The sequence below is a fragment of the Lepisosteus platostomus genome, chromosome 8 (genome assembly GCF_059453375.1).
Source record: "Lepisosteus platostomus isolate fLepPlt1 chromosome 8, fLepPlt1.hap1, whole genome shotgun sequence".
Classification (NCBI taxonomy): domain Eukaryota; kingdom Metazoa; phylum Chordata; class Actinopteri; order Semionotiformes; family Lepisosteidae; genus Lepisosteus; species Lepisosteus platostomus.
This window is the reverse complement of record NC_142618.1, coordinates 24,979,259-24,995,073: the sequence shown is the minus strand read 5'-3', so window position 1 is coordinate 24,995,073 and position 15,815 is coordinate 24,979,259. Positions and strand designations below refer to the sequence as shown.

At 37.7% G+C, this 15,815-nt stretch overlaps 1 protein-coding gene across 4 annotated transcripts in view; it reads left to right on the top strand.

Annotated features, from left to right (window-relative positions):
• The window catches only part of scn5lab (sodium channel, voltage gated, type V-like, alpha b), a 201,886-nt gene that overhangs the window by 77,921 nt on the left and 108,150 nt on the right, over positions 1 to 15,815 (top strand). For all 4 annotated transcript variants that reach the window (XM_088642957.1, XM_088642958.1, XM_088642956.1 and 1 more), the window contains 2 exons: positions 12,389 to 12,530; positions 13,737 to 13,934. In XM_088642957.1, coding sequence (XP_088499083.1) covers positions 12,389 to 12,530; positions 13,737 to 13,934 — 340 coding nt within the window. The remainder of the gene's footprint in view (positions 1 to 12,388; positions 12,531 to 13,736; positions 13,935 to 15,815) is intronic.

Sequence of the window (15,815 nt, the reverse complement as noted above, 5' to 3'; positions counted from 1 at the left end):
TTAATTGCAGGGGTGTTGAACAAGCTACCCAGCAATGTTACAGCAATCTATACCCTAACTTTATTCACCACAGGGGTCATACAATTAGAAGAGAACCACAAAGATTTGTATTATAAACAATGCTCTTCCAGATTCACATCAGTTAATTTTGCTAATTGATATATTAAGCCAACTGGATAACTTTCTAGCCTTTGAACCAAAATGTTCTGTGTTTAAAGCACGGTTCCTTTAAACTGTTTCACCAATTCTCTGTTGACTTACTACCTATCTTAATCAAACCACTTCTCTACTGACTTACAGTACTGTCTTATTATTCCATCCTATTTCTTTTAAATTCAGCCTTATTCATTCATATTCTCAGATGAACAGATTAAATCAATCCAGGTATTTCCTCTGGTGAGGGCTCTTACAAACTGAGTAAAAAAGCTGTTGTAAACTATGATTGTCATTTCAATTTAGTTGCTGATCCTGATGTTTTTTTCCAATCTATGTGAGGACATTCCCTATAACGAATTCTTACTTTACATATCCATACACTACATTCCTGATGTTATTATGTAAGAGTGTGCAATAATGTCTGAATTTGGTGGTTGTAGCGTTCACGTCATACTGCTTCTTTTGATGTTTTTTAGTCTGACATAGATTCTGAGGACCCTGATTCCTCGAAAGAGCTGCACCTCTTTTCCATCTTTTTTCTGTCTATGCTAAAAACTACATATTTATTAACGTTTTTTTTGCCACCAACATCTCTGTTAACCTTGTTTACTTAGTCCAACTGCATCATAATTTCTCCTAATACAGTAGAATCCATTTTTTACATTTACTTCATAATACACCTGTCATTGGGATGTACTGTAAGTACTTATTTATCTGGTCTTTTGCTGTTTTGTTTTTTTCTCTTCATGCTCTTTAATAATAATAATTGCTTACACTTATATAGTGCTTTTCTGGACACTCTACTCAAAGCGCTTTACACTCCCCTCCACCACCACCAATGTGCAGCATCCACCTGGATGATGCGACGGCAGCCATAGTGCGCCAGAACACTCACATCAGATATCAGTGGGGAGGAGAGCAGAGTAATGTAGCCAATTCATAGAGGGGGATTATTAGGAGGCCATGATTGGTAAGGGCCAATGGGAAATTTGGCCAGGACACCGGGGTTACACCCCTACTCTTTTCGAGAAGCACCCTGGGATTTTTTATGACCACAGAGAGTCAGGACCTCAGTTTTACATCTCATCCGAAGGACGGCACCTGTTTACAGTATAGTGTCCCCGTCACTATACTGGGGCATTAGGACCCACATAGACCGCAGGTTGAGTGCCCCCTTCTGACCCCACTAACACCTCTTCCAGCAGCATCCTTAGTTTTTCCCAGGAGGTCTCCCATCCAGGTACTGACCAGGCTCACACCTGCTTAGCTTCAGTGGGTTGCCAGTTGTGAGTTCCAGGGTGATATGGCTGCTGGCAATTTTTTGTTTCCAATTCTTTGTTTCCACCAATTCACTCTGTGTACCTCCCTTACAATTTTTTTAGATTCCTCTGCTTTCCGTTTTAGTTTTAATGTTTTCTGATTTATTCTAGTTACTTGCTCTAAGTCTTCTGGTTGCCATCTTGTTGAAATGTAGACCATTTGTACAGATACATTTTTTGCTGTATAAACGTTTCCAGTACTGAATAAAGCTGAAGCATTCCGCAGAACTCAATATTCTGAGCCATGTGTATAGAAAAGTGCTGTTTATATCAATGCTGTTTGTCCTGACATGACAACAATTGGAACTTCATCAGTATTTGCTAAGAACTTAGAACTTGTCTACTCCTTGGAGAGTGTTAACCAGCTCAGCGAGACAGCACAATGTTGTTGATTCAGGGTCTTTGATAAGTACCTCACATACAGTATTTTCTTTTGCTTTTTGTGCTACTAGCAGCGGTTGATATTGTTGTGGAAGGTGTCTGAACTTCAGTACCTGTGGATGTACTGTCCTGGGGACTCCTGTCTTGATTGTCCAAGTCTTGGTTGTCTGTTTCAAAGTTCTGGAGTGGAGCGCATCAGGATTATGGAGTGGAGCATAAGTTTGATGATGTGATGCTACAAGTATGTGGAGATGGTAGGATAGGCTGCTCTGTTTTATTTCCCTTTGAGTAGAAGAGACTTCTCATCCTTCTGCCTCTATTGGTTGTTCTTTAGACAATTTGGGGAGCCCACCACTATGTGGGATTTACTAGGTCCTACTTGTCATGATAGATTCTCAGTGAGACATCTGTTGTGCGGCAAAAGCACACACTGGTTTCCCTTGTTGCATTTTATGAATAAATCTGTTGTTCTTAACAATTGACTTAAAGAACTGTTAAAAAAGGTACATTTTAACAACTGCATTTTGATAGATAAAAAGACATAGAACAATAGTAAGTATCTTTTTATTCATATAATATACTAGTCTCTACATATCTGTACTGTACTGATGTGAGTGTATCACTAAACAAAGTCACCAGAACTATAAGTATTAACATAATCTGATTAACTAAGATGGCAGCAAAACACGATTTAACCTATTTACTCTTACTTCATTACATGAGAACTGCTAGTTAGGCCTATCTCATGAAAACTTTGATTTTATTATATGATTTTAAAATGCATAATGCATCATTGAAGTTACTAGTATTTACATACAATAGACAAGAAAGGAAACTACGTGGAAATCTGATATGAAGATAATGACATTAAAACTACATTACCTGCCATGCCCTCTATGGAATATTATTATCGGAAGCAGAAAGAGAGGGAAAACAGTCCACAGCACTCTAGAGATGTAGAAGGAAACAATCTCCATGGGCAACAGCCTCCTGGATACTGTTGCTATAGAAACTTTAAGTACTTTTATCCTCACAGTGACCTTGTGTTTCTATTAGCTTACTGCATAATATTAACTCATAGTCTTCTTATCTTTCCCTATACTGCCCTAGGGATGAGGTCAAAGGTTTGCTGTACACTGGACTATATTTATAATAGGTAGCAAAATATGCCATGTTCAAAAGCTTGTTGAGCAATAGTATTTTCTATATAGTACAATACAGTATATTTATTTTAACTCAGAAGTTGAAAATAGAAATCATGTACCTGTATAGCATGAGCAACCAAAATAGTTTCATCACCAGTTCATTCACATTAATGTTCATAAGTAAAAAACAGAGGATAAAAAATGGTTAAGTGTATTATCTATACATTTGTTGCCTATTTAATGGCATTAGACTTAAATGCAGTTGTATGATGTTAACTGTACTGTGATCAGGTAGTGCATCTCTACACTTCTTTTTTTTGTATACAATTTGTGTCCCTCATCTCTTTGCTCCACCCACACTTATTGGACTGTTTTAACTTTGTCCCTGTGCTGTGTTTAAGAGTGTTCTCAGATCTCAGTGCCTAGCTTGATCCTCTGTTCACCTGGTGAACTTGGGTAGCAGATGAACTGAGGCTCCTGAGCACAGGACAGCTGAGTTCACACACCTGGCCTCCATTTCAGGCTTTCCCAGTAGTCTTTGTTCTAGATGGAACAGGTGAATCAACCCCAGCAAGTCTTTCTAGTTTAACCCTTGGGGTATAGATGCCAGTTTTAAAGTCACTGCAGATCTTAGGCTTCAATCACTGATGAGTCATGAAAGACATAATAATGTTGCTGTTCTTTTAGAGACCAACTTGAAGTCAGTTTTTGAATTACTGTCCTAATTCTTTCTCCGTGGGACCCATTAAAGTGTCTTTCTTCGCTTCATCTTGATGTCAACCGATGTTTTGTTTCATGTAATTTATTAGCTTTGAATTGCTGAACTGTTTTTGAAGAAGAACCAAAGACTTCATTTTAGTGGTGCTCAAGTTGTCACAGGGACACAACAAGTCTCATCAGAACTAATTTTAAATGATCATATCACTCTAGAGTTTTTAGCCACTAGAAGCATAGTGGTGTTTCTTAAAATGAAACCAATCTCACATGTCAACAGGAAGTTATTGGTACACTTAATATTACTGTCCCCCTGGAGTATAGTAGTGCAGTCTTCTTACATACTGTACATTTTCAAAAGAGCAGTTAGTCGGAAGTGGGAAGAGGGAATCTGCATTAGCTTACATTCAGGAACACCTAACCAGCTTCTAAAACCCACTCTTCCTGCATTCACAACATCCCAGTAGGCTCAATGGGACACCAGGATTCAGTTGTGACTAAAATAGCATCCATCAGAATGCTGTTTCTTGGCCATATGGTCCACTATGGTCACAGCTGCTGTGGTGATGAGAGAAATACCAGTCCTTCTGACAGCTTCTTTGTAAAACCCCCCACCAACCCAACCACATCCGCCAGCACAAACATGGGCACGCAACAGATCCAAACATAAGACCTTTCATTCAGGGCCCATTTACATCAGCTCCTGATTTTATACAGCATTAAACTCGGTTTTTCTTCATTGAAGTTTAAAATTGCAGTTGCAATGATAACATAAGAATTTCATATGCCTGATAGAAAACCCAGTTCCTGAAGGCTTAACTACTCTGGCATGTTAACACCTTTTAAGTGGTGCTCACTTATATTACATTTCCCTCTCATGAAACAGTTGTTCCCAACATTAACTAATTGGTTCAGCTAAGGCTTTGTCTGTATAAAGGAATAGCTCAAATTTACATGAAAGGATACAGTTTTCAATCTCAAAAAATGAAGTACAGGAGGGAATATAACACACATGGTTATAAAATGAAAAAAATGCACTTAAAAACAAAATAAAGCCTTTGATTATTGTTCTAAAAGAAAATATTATATACTCTTATTTTCCTAAAATCATTTTAAATACAGATATATGTAGACAAGACATCAAACACAGAAAAGACACAAACACTGTAGTATGTGAAGTTTGTGTGTTATACAGGATCACAAATTCAGAAATGTGAAAACTAGACAGATTCATGACGTTTGGAGGTGTGCAATTTTGATAAAACAGGCTCTTTATTGCAAAGTTTGCATTTTTGGTGTTAAACTGTTAATGAAAAAAATAGTAAGAGCACTTTCATTTTCATACTTTTATAAAATGCTGCTAAATGAGAAGCAGAGAGTTCAAGCAGATTCATAGTAGCTTCATGAATGAACATTTGGCAGCTAAGCGGTTTTCAGACTTTCCCTCAAAACACAGCAACTGCTGTATTCGAATGCATTTGCTTCCCTATTTTATTGCTTCTAAGCAGTCACTTCTTGTTAATTTGATGGGTGGAAGCCAAATGTGGTTCATTCAAATAAAAAGGAAGCCAAAATAATTAAATACATTAATGTCATGCAGAGGGTTAACATAGACTTCTTGTGCAATTTTCACATGTAAAAAGGTACTGTAGGAGAGAGATAATTAGTATTACATAATGCTGAACCTAAACAAATTGAATCAGGGAGGAAATCTGCTTTAAAATGGGATCAAGTGCACTTTGTTTCTCATTAATTGCTTAATGATTCAGAACTTCATATGTTCAGTCACTGGGGGTTGTGAGACTTTTTTCACATAGCTTTCCTTTTTAAGGTAATTCTTTTTTTTTCTATATGGAGCCCCCTAACAGTGCTTATTTGATTTTTCCACATTTTTGTTGACCATTTAGTGCTTTGGGAAAAAAAAGATAAATTGAAAAAGAAAAAGAAAAGAGTTGTATAAATAAAATACATTATCCACTTTTTCTGTATGAGAATTTCTGCTGTTCTCCAACTTAACTCACAATACCATCCAAGTACTCTTCAACTAGCTAAACACACTATCAGTTAAGCCACATGTTTACAATTATGCACTGGTTTTCCCATGTTTTTTTACCTAAATATCCTGAAGATTGATGATCTGAAGGAACAGAATATGTTTTTAGTCAAGTTGAATCAACAACACTTCTTTGAAAAAAGATAATATGGATAATATGATATGGCCAGCAGCCAGTGGCCATATCACCTTGCAACTCACAACTGGCAACCCACTGAAGCTAAGCAGGTGTGAGCCTGGTCAGTACCTGGATGGAAGACTTCCTGGGAAAAACTAAGGTTGCTGCTGGAAGAGGTGTTAGTGGGGCCAGCAGGGGATGCTCACCCTGAGGTCTATGTGGGTCCTAATGCCCCAGTATAGCGACGGGGACACTATACTGTAAAAAGGTGCCATCCTTCGGATGAGACGTAAAACCAAGGTCCTGACTCTCTGTGGTCATTAAAAATCCCAGGGCATTTCTCGAAAAGAGTAGGGTTATAAACCCGGTGTCCTGGGCAAATTTCCCATTGGCCCTTACCAATCATGGCCTCCTAATAATCCCCATCTATGAACTGGCTTCATCACATTCTCCTTCCCACTGGTAGCTGATGTGTGGTCAGTGTTCTGGCGCACTATGGCTGCCATCGCATCTTCCAGGTGGGGCTCACACTGGTGGTGTAGGGGAGTCCCCATTACATGTAAAGCGCTCTGAGTGGAGTGTCCAGAAAAGTGCTATATACAGTAAGTGTAAGCAATTATTATTTTTATAATACATTCAAAGGAAATATAGGAGATTTAGCTGATATTTTTATGGTTTGTTTTGTATAAGATCTGAGACATTAGTGTGAGTAATTATTTAATGTGTAAAATTAGTCCAGTAGTCCACACTGCTGGAACAGATTGGTGATACCAACTAGCTCAACCATCTGAGAGATTGTAGATGTTCTCAAAATTCTGTGTAAACATGTCCAATTATACCAAGCCACTATTAAATGATACTGATACATTGATGCCTGCCTGCTTGTTATTAGCTTTGAGGAATGCTATAACCTTTGATATAATGCTATTGTGTAAATAAAGTGTCGGGCCATTTTAGAAGTGGAGACACCGTGCTGCAGGAATATTTTAAATGAAACTTTGATGTCCATCTGCTTCAATGTAATCCCTTTGGCTTCAGTGCATTTCGTGAGGGTTGATGAGATTTTAAGTTCCCTGATTAAAATTTATGCGATACAAGGAATTGAAGCAGACGCCAGGCAATCCACCAAATCAATGAAAAGCAAATGACCACTGTGAAGGCCTGGATTAAAGTTTCTTTAGGACTGTAAGCCTTACTGAGACTACTGCATGGCAGCTCTGTTTTCCTTAATACGTACAGTAAGTCTATATAACTTCATTTTTGCAATCAGACTAAAAGGAGTTACACTCTTTCTTTAAATTCCAAAATTGTAGTTAATAGTCACATGAAGGATCTGTGTCTGTGCACTTGGGAAGGGCTTATAAGTGTAGTGTGCTCTCTGAAGGCACCAGTTCTGTAGGGGTTGGGCATTTACTGGGACAATTATTAATTGTAGCAGTAAATCACAAAATTGATTCTTTTGATGGCTTTAGAATCCAACCATGCGATATAACTCAAACAACGCACACACACAGGTACTAATACACGAGGATACATTTATTAATACATAAAATATGCATGTAAACCTAACAGATCTTATCGAGAGGGTTATCAGAATACAAAAGGTATATATTCAGTCAGTTACGAAGTGTTACACATCAAGAGGACCTACGTTCAGTATATCATTCATTTAGACCGTTTCGTAATTGAACTTGGTTACAACTTCTATATTAGATACTGAAAACAAGTACATAACTCTTAGGAATTAAATTGATATCAACTGGTTGGGATAACAATTGAATTCTCGAGCTGTAATGCATTGAAGTTGAATACTCATCCAATCTCTGGGGATTCAGATCTCCTGCGGACTCAAAGAAGCAGTTGCAGGCTTGTTGCTGTCCAATCCGCGCTGTCTGGCTTGTTGCCAGGCTGTGTTGTACGGTTTGCGACTGTGCGCTGAGGATGCTCACTGACTAGTTAGTTAGTGTTGGCTTTAACTAGCACAGTTTGTGCACAGGAGAAAAGATGACTGTGGGTCCCAGCAGATCAGGAAGAAGACCGGTTAGTTCCTGATGAAGCGCTAGTTCTGAATAGTGATTCAGCTGTCCACAGTTCTGACCTGTTCATGAGGCTTGCTGCTGATGCTAACCTCGGGTGGATCCTCTGGTTACTCTCTGGCAACCTCCGCTCTCGACTCTTAGAACAAAGGAAAGTTCTGGCACTCAGATACACTGGCCGTTCCGTGGTTGTCCGGGCTGAGTCTCAGGATGGTCAGGAGGCGCGCTGCGAGAATGTCCTGCCCTTGGGAGCCTTCTGCTCCTGGGCTGTCCTGCCCTGGAATTCTCCTTTGAATTCCCTTTAGAATTGTCTCAGAATAGTCCACAATAGTCTCCCTGTGTTGCCTGTTTTTACCTGGAGGAACTTCAGCTCGTTGATTGGCTGAAAGTTCCATGGGCATCAGAGTCCCACGTGGGTTACTCGGCCCTACCAGTCCCTGATTGGTTGATCAAGGTGAGATATGAGTCACTTACTCCTGACACCTAGGAATGCAGTCCAGATGTCCATCTGGCACTCCCTAGACAGATAGGCGCCAATGGATGACCATTGATCATGATAGCCAGGCTTAGCTAAGTGCATCCCCATTTGGGAGCTGTCCCTTATCAAAATAAAACATCTTTAAATCAGCCTGCATGAATAGTTTCTCTGTGGCTGCACCACAGAGATGAACAGAGAGATGAGGCCTCATTTGGGAAAGCACAGCAACACCTAATTCTGTCTTATTAACAAGCATTGCCGCTACATAAGTGTAAAAATACCATACACGTGTGCTCATTTCTGGGTATCTGTGACAGCATAAAATAGTTTGTTTTCAATACTTTCAGTGATATGAAAGCCCATTCAGCAAAATAATTGCCTTTTATTCTAATTCCATGTGGAGTCACCCATCAATCATTATTTGTGGATAATAGTCAGAAATGGTCTGTAATACCCCTTCCAAAAATTACAAATACAGTCACTTTTTAAATTCTGCAACCTGTTGGACACTTTATCTAACAAGCTCATCAGAAGATTGTGTAGCTATTGCACGTTATCAATCGGATGCAAGGCCTCTACCATTTTTATTTAAAAGTTCTAACAGCTTTTAATCACACTATTGTAGTTGAGAAGGAAAAAGTCAGAAAAGGACGGAAAGCTGACAAAATGCTCTTTGAAGAACAGGAGAGTCTCCAGGACAAAAAAAGATATACCATAAAGTATGTATTTAATTTGTGCAGCTGCAGTTTCTGTAGCAAAATAAAAAAAAACTACAGTACTCAATATTTGAACTTGTAAAATGTAGACTTACATTGTTACATTGAGAACCTCAAGATATTCTTTTTTTGTAGAAATCTGCATTGGATTGTATTAATAAACTGAATAAAGTTTTTGATTTTATTGTGGATCATATGAGAAAAACACATGGTAGAAAGCATTAACATTGTCAGTTTTATATAACTTAATGACGAAAGGATCAATAAAAATCTTCAGTGATTCTGTGCTATCTCTTCAGCAATTGAAAATTTTTATTTTGTAGATATAATAAATTAAAATGATATATTATAAATTAAATCTGTATAGTACTGAGTATATTTACAAACTAAGTAATTGAGTAATAATCCAAACCTGTTTTTTTTTTAATTAAGGGCACCACAAAATTTGAACATTAGGGAATTGTCTTTATTGGGGACTTTGAGACTCCTCATTAGCCATGATCACTGGCACACTGAGCCACCAAGTTTCTGAAAGAGTTCCTCAATATAGGGTTTCACTACTAATAAGAAGAGTTTGTGGTTATTGGGATTTTGTGATGAAATTAACAATATAGTTAATATCCCAAAATGCTTTCAGTCTAAGATCAGTGAGTGAGCAAGCTAGCCAGGAAGGAACTGGTATGATGTGAATTGATTAAAAGCTTTCTGTAGTCAAAAGAGTAATGTTACTTGCCACGACTGAAAGCTTGTAGACCTTGAAGATGTTTGATAATGATCTCTGCAGCGCCAGTCAAACCGTCAGTGAGGTAGTCCTGTCCATTAGCACCTCCTCCAGTGACACAAATAGGTGTTGGATGATAGAGGAAGTATCAGCACTGCACCATCACACTTGCTTCAACTCATCTGACTAGCGGTGGTAACAGCCAGGCCCTGCCTGTCTGTTGCAAACACTCACGTAGTCATACAGCAGGAGTGCAATGTTTTCCCAGTGTCATGTGCTGACAGCCTGGCATGGCATTCCTAGTGCCCTTTCTGGATCCTTTGGTGTTAGGCTTGGCATCAGGATGCTGTCTTATAGTCTGAAATGTAAAAATGTCATGCCCCTTCATGAATGTTATGTACTTCTGTTTACAACAAAAATACCTTTTGGTTTCAATGATATTTGACCAGTATATTTTAAATTGACATCACTTTCTAAACTTTATTTACCCATCCATATCTGGAGATTTATATTTGTCATCTTCTAAAGCAGTTTTGCTCCTGAAGGATTGGTGCTGCAGTTTGTATAGGTTTCTTCAAAGTAGTGCACCTAAGAAGCTGGGAGATTCTGTTAAATTGGTCCATGAGGCCAATCTGATTAGCTGATTGAGCTTTTAAAAAACTGGGTTGGATTGAAAACCTGCAGACACACTGGCCTTTAAGAACTAGGATTGCCCACACATGTTCTAATGGAAGTTGGAGAAGACTGACAGTTGGGGACTAACAGGAGTTGTACTTTTCCATTTGAATATATTATCACCACAGTGGTTAATAACCCTGTTAACTACAATACTGTACATCTTGGCTTTGAGGAACCACAGTGTCATCTGGGCTTCGCTCTTGAAAAGTTCTTAATCAAAGCCAAATTTATTTTAATTTTTCTCTTTTCCGTACTGTATGCTGTAGGTGAGTACAGTTTATAAATTTAACTCTCAACTCTTAAAACATTATATGACATTCAGAAATAACCACGTGCCTATATTTGAGTTTCAGTACTCAACTCATCTACTGTAGGTGTGTTATTTGAAATTTTAAGCAATTGGACTAATTCTCAAATTGCACATGGTAGGCGTTCCGGGAAACAGTAGTGTTTGGATCGAAAATTGCTTAATAAATAAACAAAGTGTAAAAAGAAGTGACAGTGCTCTAATTGCAGTGATGGAAGTAGTGGAGTACTGTACTCTCTAGCAAAAGTAAAAAATACACTCTGGGAGTGTTTAATATAAAAGACAAATACTTTTTGTCAAAAATAAGGGATAAATTCGAAAGCGTAATGTAATGAGAAACTGCATAATATTGCTTATGCTGGAGTCATTAGAGGGATTATACTTTTATTACAATATTTTTTAAACCAAGGACTGAAAAAAAGTCCAAATGAGCAAGAAATATGTTGACTTTTCAATTTTCAATACTTGTTTTAGGTCCCCTTGTAGTCCCCTCTGTTCAATACTAAAAGGTTCAGTCAGTAGGGCATTCTTTTAAGTACCAGAATGCATCTGGGTGCCCTTCTCTGGACTGATACCAGAGGAGCAAAGTGGTAATGAAAAAAGGTACTTACCAGTTCATCATGTAATTATACTGTAAGTATAAATCAAATTTGATTATATATCCTAACAGTTTTTATATCCTTTTCAACAGTTTTATATATCCTAACCTTTTTCTTGTTTCCCCACATTGTCTTCAAGATGTAAAGTATTTGTCAAAATAAACAGCTGTCATTATCATAAGCAGTCTCTTCACATCATCTGCCTGATGTTTCCACAGTCTTGAATTTCATCTACTTTAAAATTTTGTTCCTTGCTTTTACAGTGTTTGCTAATTCTCCTCTTTTCGTATTTTGGTATCTGGTAACTTTAGTATTGTCCTAACAATAACAGAACCGTGACTGTTGTAAAAAGTAAAAGCTTGTTACTCTTAGAAAAAAAGTGCCATTTAGATATTGTTACTGATTCCCTTCGCAGCTTTTTGAATTAGAAAAAGGTCCAATTAGGTTGTGAAACTAAACATGTTTGCAAAAGGAAGCAGTTCATAACATGTAAAGTAAGTAAGCAGCATCTTATTCTAATAAAGAGATATTCACCACTAAGACAACAGAAAGTCATTTTTTGTGTAATGACCAGGCATTAGTCTGAAACTCATACACTCTTGACCAGCTGTAGACCTCCCAGTAATCAGTCTGACAATAAATCATTTTAGAAGTACTTACCACTTCCCTAATAACCCATGTCATATCTGTCAATGTGGATTAAAGTTTAATCACCTAGTGGAAATATGGATATTTAGCTTAATCACCTCCTCAAAAGTGAGATAACAAGCAGAAGTGCGAGACATTATTATGGTAATGATTGAGTGTGTGCTAGTTTGTAGTCTGGGGTGGGGGGGCTGTTATTCTTTAGGAAAAACAAAGCTTAACAATCCAACAATCCTCTGGGTCAAAGATACTTTACTTAGTCCAAGAATTAATATAATTAATTACATAGCTTCCGTTATTTTTTAACTTGTTTGTTTTGTAGGAGATGTCCTGATGGAGCTGTTTGTCTAAAGATAGGAAAAAACCCAGACTATGGCTACACCAGCTTTGACACTTTTGGCTGGGCGTTTCTTGCTTTGTTTCGTCTCATGACCCAAGATTACTGGGAAAATCTCTATCACCAGGTAAACTGATTCCCTTTGTGTTACAGTTTAGATCATAATCAATATAATAACTGGGGTGGGAAGTGGCTTACAGTGCTGGGGCCCTGGATTCAGTTCTGGACCTGGGGTGCTGCCTGTGTGGAATGTTTACAGTACATGTACTGTATGTTCTCCCTGTGTTCACATGGGTTTCCTCCGAGTGTTCAGGTTTCCTTCCACAGTCCAAAGACATACTGGTGGGTTAACTGACTTGGCCGTGTGTGTGTGTGCGTGCGTGCGTGCGTGCGTGCGTGCGTGCGTGCGTGCGTGCGTGCGTGCGTGCGTGCGTGTGTGTGCCCTGAGATGGACTGGTGTCTTGTCCAGGGCATATCCTACCTTGCTCCTCTTGCTTGCCAGGAGAGGCTCCAGCTCTCTCGCAAACCTGAATTGGATAAAGTGGTTAGAAAATGGATTTATGGATATTTAATAATATTATCAGGAATACATAATTAAGATTTTACAATTTCATTATGTCATTATTCCTTAAACCAAATTAATATCCATTACACACATAAATCGTATCTAGTGATCATATCAATTCAAATTGAAATGCTGTTCGTATTTCAATTGCAATGGAGTTCAGATTAGTGTCTTGTGAAAATACAAATTAATTTTGGGGTTTCTGTAACAAAACTTAAAAACTTGATTTCTGAAATGAACAGAAATCCACGTGAGATAAAGTCCAATAATTAATTACATAGTAACTTAAATAAACTTGTTTAAATGTCATACTATTATTAATTATAGTATCTATAGTTAGATTTCTAAACACTTTTGTTTAATAGTGTAAGTCTAAATAACTCTTAGCCTTTTCTGCGTATTAAGCTACTCATTCAAATGAGATCAGGTTAGACAAAGAGTATCTGGCATAATGTTCTGATATCGAACTGGGAAAATGTGTCTCCAACAGGAATAAAACACAAAGTTGCTCAAATATGATTGTGTTCAGAACATGCAATATTGATGAGAGCATCATCAGAAAAATGGCAAAAGATAGTTCTCTCATATATTTGTTGAGCTTTATTTTTTAAACCCCCAGCAATGGGTGTTTAAAGAGAGAGAAAGGAATGTGAATTTCACACAATTTACTGAAGCACTTTAATCCCTTTCTGATTACGAGCATCAGTAGGCAGCCTAAGCAGTAAAGTCTGCACCTGTTTCACTCACTGCAATTCCTCCTGACCTTAGACTCTCCGATCTGTGGGCAAGACCTACATGATATTTTTCGTGCTGGTGATCTTCTTGGGCTCGTTCTACCTCATCAACTTGATCCTGGCAGTGGTGGCCATGGCTTACGAGGAGCAGAATCAGGCCACCATTGCCGAAGCTTGGCAAAAAGAAAAGGAATTCCAGGAAGCGATGGAGCAGCTCCGAAAGGAACAGCAGGTCGGCCTGTGACCCACATTCCACTTTAAACAAATTATCAGAATGTGACAACAGATGAATGTTTCTGCAATATTTTTTTTTTGGGGGGGGGGCAGTTTTATTATCCCTGCATTAGACTCATCTACAGATGCTTTGGTATATCTGTCTTACAATTTATTAGAAGACACATTCTAATATTAATTTGTGACTATCAAAAACCATCTTGGTTGTCTTTCAGTTGTGTATTATATTTTAGACTTAAGAGTTTATCCAGAATAAACTGTTCTCTGTGAAAGAGAATACAAATTTGAATCCAAAATGTCAATGTCAATAGGGATTTGGCTGCCAAGAGTGTCCTTGCTGTCTTGGTGTATGTCTGAGTTGAGGATGCATTGGATTTTGCAGTTGTGCAGCTATTCATACAGTATATGGCAACTCAAGTTATTTCCTTCACCTAAAATTGTTTTAGCATTAAGAAACATTTGTGACTTCTTATATATGTATAATATATACAAATAATATAGTATATTGCCTTTTTGGAATTCATAGTAGCGTGCAAATGTTAAGAAATATACTCATTCCCCTGGTTACAGAAGAGTTTCTCTTGACTTAACCCAAATTTTACATAAGTCAGAAGTGGCAATTTGTGTAGATACAGATAGAGAATGACCATTTATGATATTCCAGCTATCCTCTCTTGATTACTGCAGATGTTATATGAGTGAGAAAGGAGGGACAGTAGAGCAGAACTGCAGACTCACCAGGGTCTATTATAATTTATTGGTTAACAGGTGTGTGTGCTCATCATTGAGGGGTTAGAGAGCAAGAGAGAGAACACAGTCGCGGCTAGCAGTCCCTGAGGTAGAGACACGGGAAGGAAAATGTCCTGTTTATATAGAGGGAGAGTAATGAAAAAAATTAATAAAACCCTTTATTCAAAATAATTAAATTCAAATACACCATAGACTTAAAACAGAATAAAAAGAATAATTTATAAAAATTGTACATTTCTTTACACTATACAATTCAGTATTTAAACACAAAATAAAATGCACAGTAAATTATAAGAATAACAGTATCACTTGGTTGCTTCTCTTATTATGGACTACTCCCAATAAGCGCAAGACAATATGCATATAGTACTTTACCATACAAACTGGAAAGCAATACCGAAGTGTAAAACAGAGCTCTGGTGGAGACGCAGTTCAGCTCATTCTGCACTATTCATCTGCGGAAGGAACTTGCTGCACTACTTACTCTTTACACATGTAATATAAACTCTCCTTACCTCAAAAATTTTATTGTGGGGTCCACAGACGATCTTACATAAAGCTGAATTTAGAAAACTGAGTCTTTTGTAACTTGGGGAGGTGGTGTAATAGCATTTTTGCTTTCACATCTTAAAGATCTAAAACATTGAATGTCAGAACTGTATATTTTTATAATAATATACTTTCAGTACATATTATATTTAGAATAAGTAATAGGTTTATTCCATGCTGAAAAAAAGAAGAAAGAGAACACAACGTTTCGGCCGTGGAGCCTTCTTCAGGTGTGAGCGTGTGAGTGTGACCTCACACCTGAAGAAGGCTCCACGGCCGAAACGTTGTGTTCTCTTTCTTCTTTTTTTCAACATGGAATAAACCTATTACTTGTTCCTTTGCAGCCTACGCATGCTGACACAGCTGAACTACTTCCTTATATTTAGAATGCCATTTTAATCTAGGTTAATCCATAATATAATGTAACTGGAAGTAAATGAGAAAGACTGCTGATGTTTCAAGAACTGTCAGAGATAATTTATCCATTTGGAAATAATATGACTATAATGTCTTAAAAAAACATTTTTTTTTAAAAAGTGGTACATTAATCTAGTCTATCTTGAAAAATACTTTGCCTGAT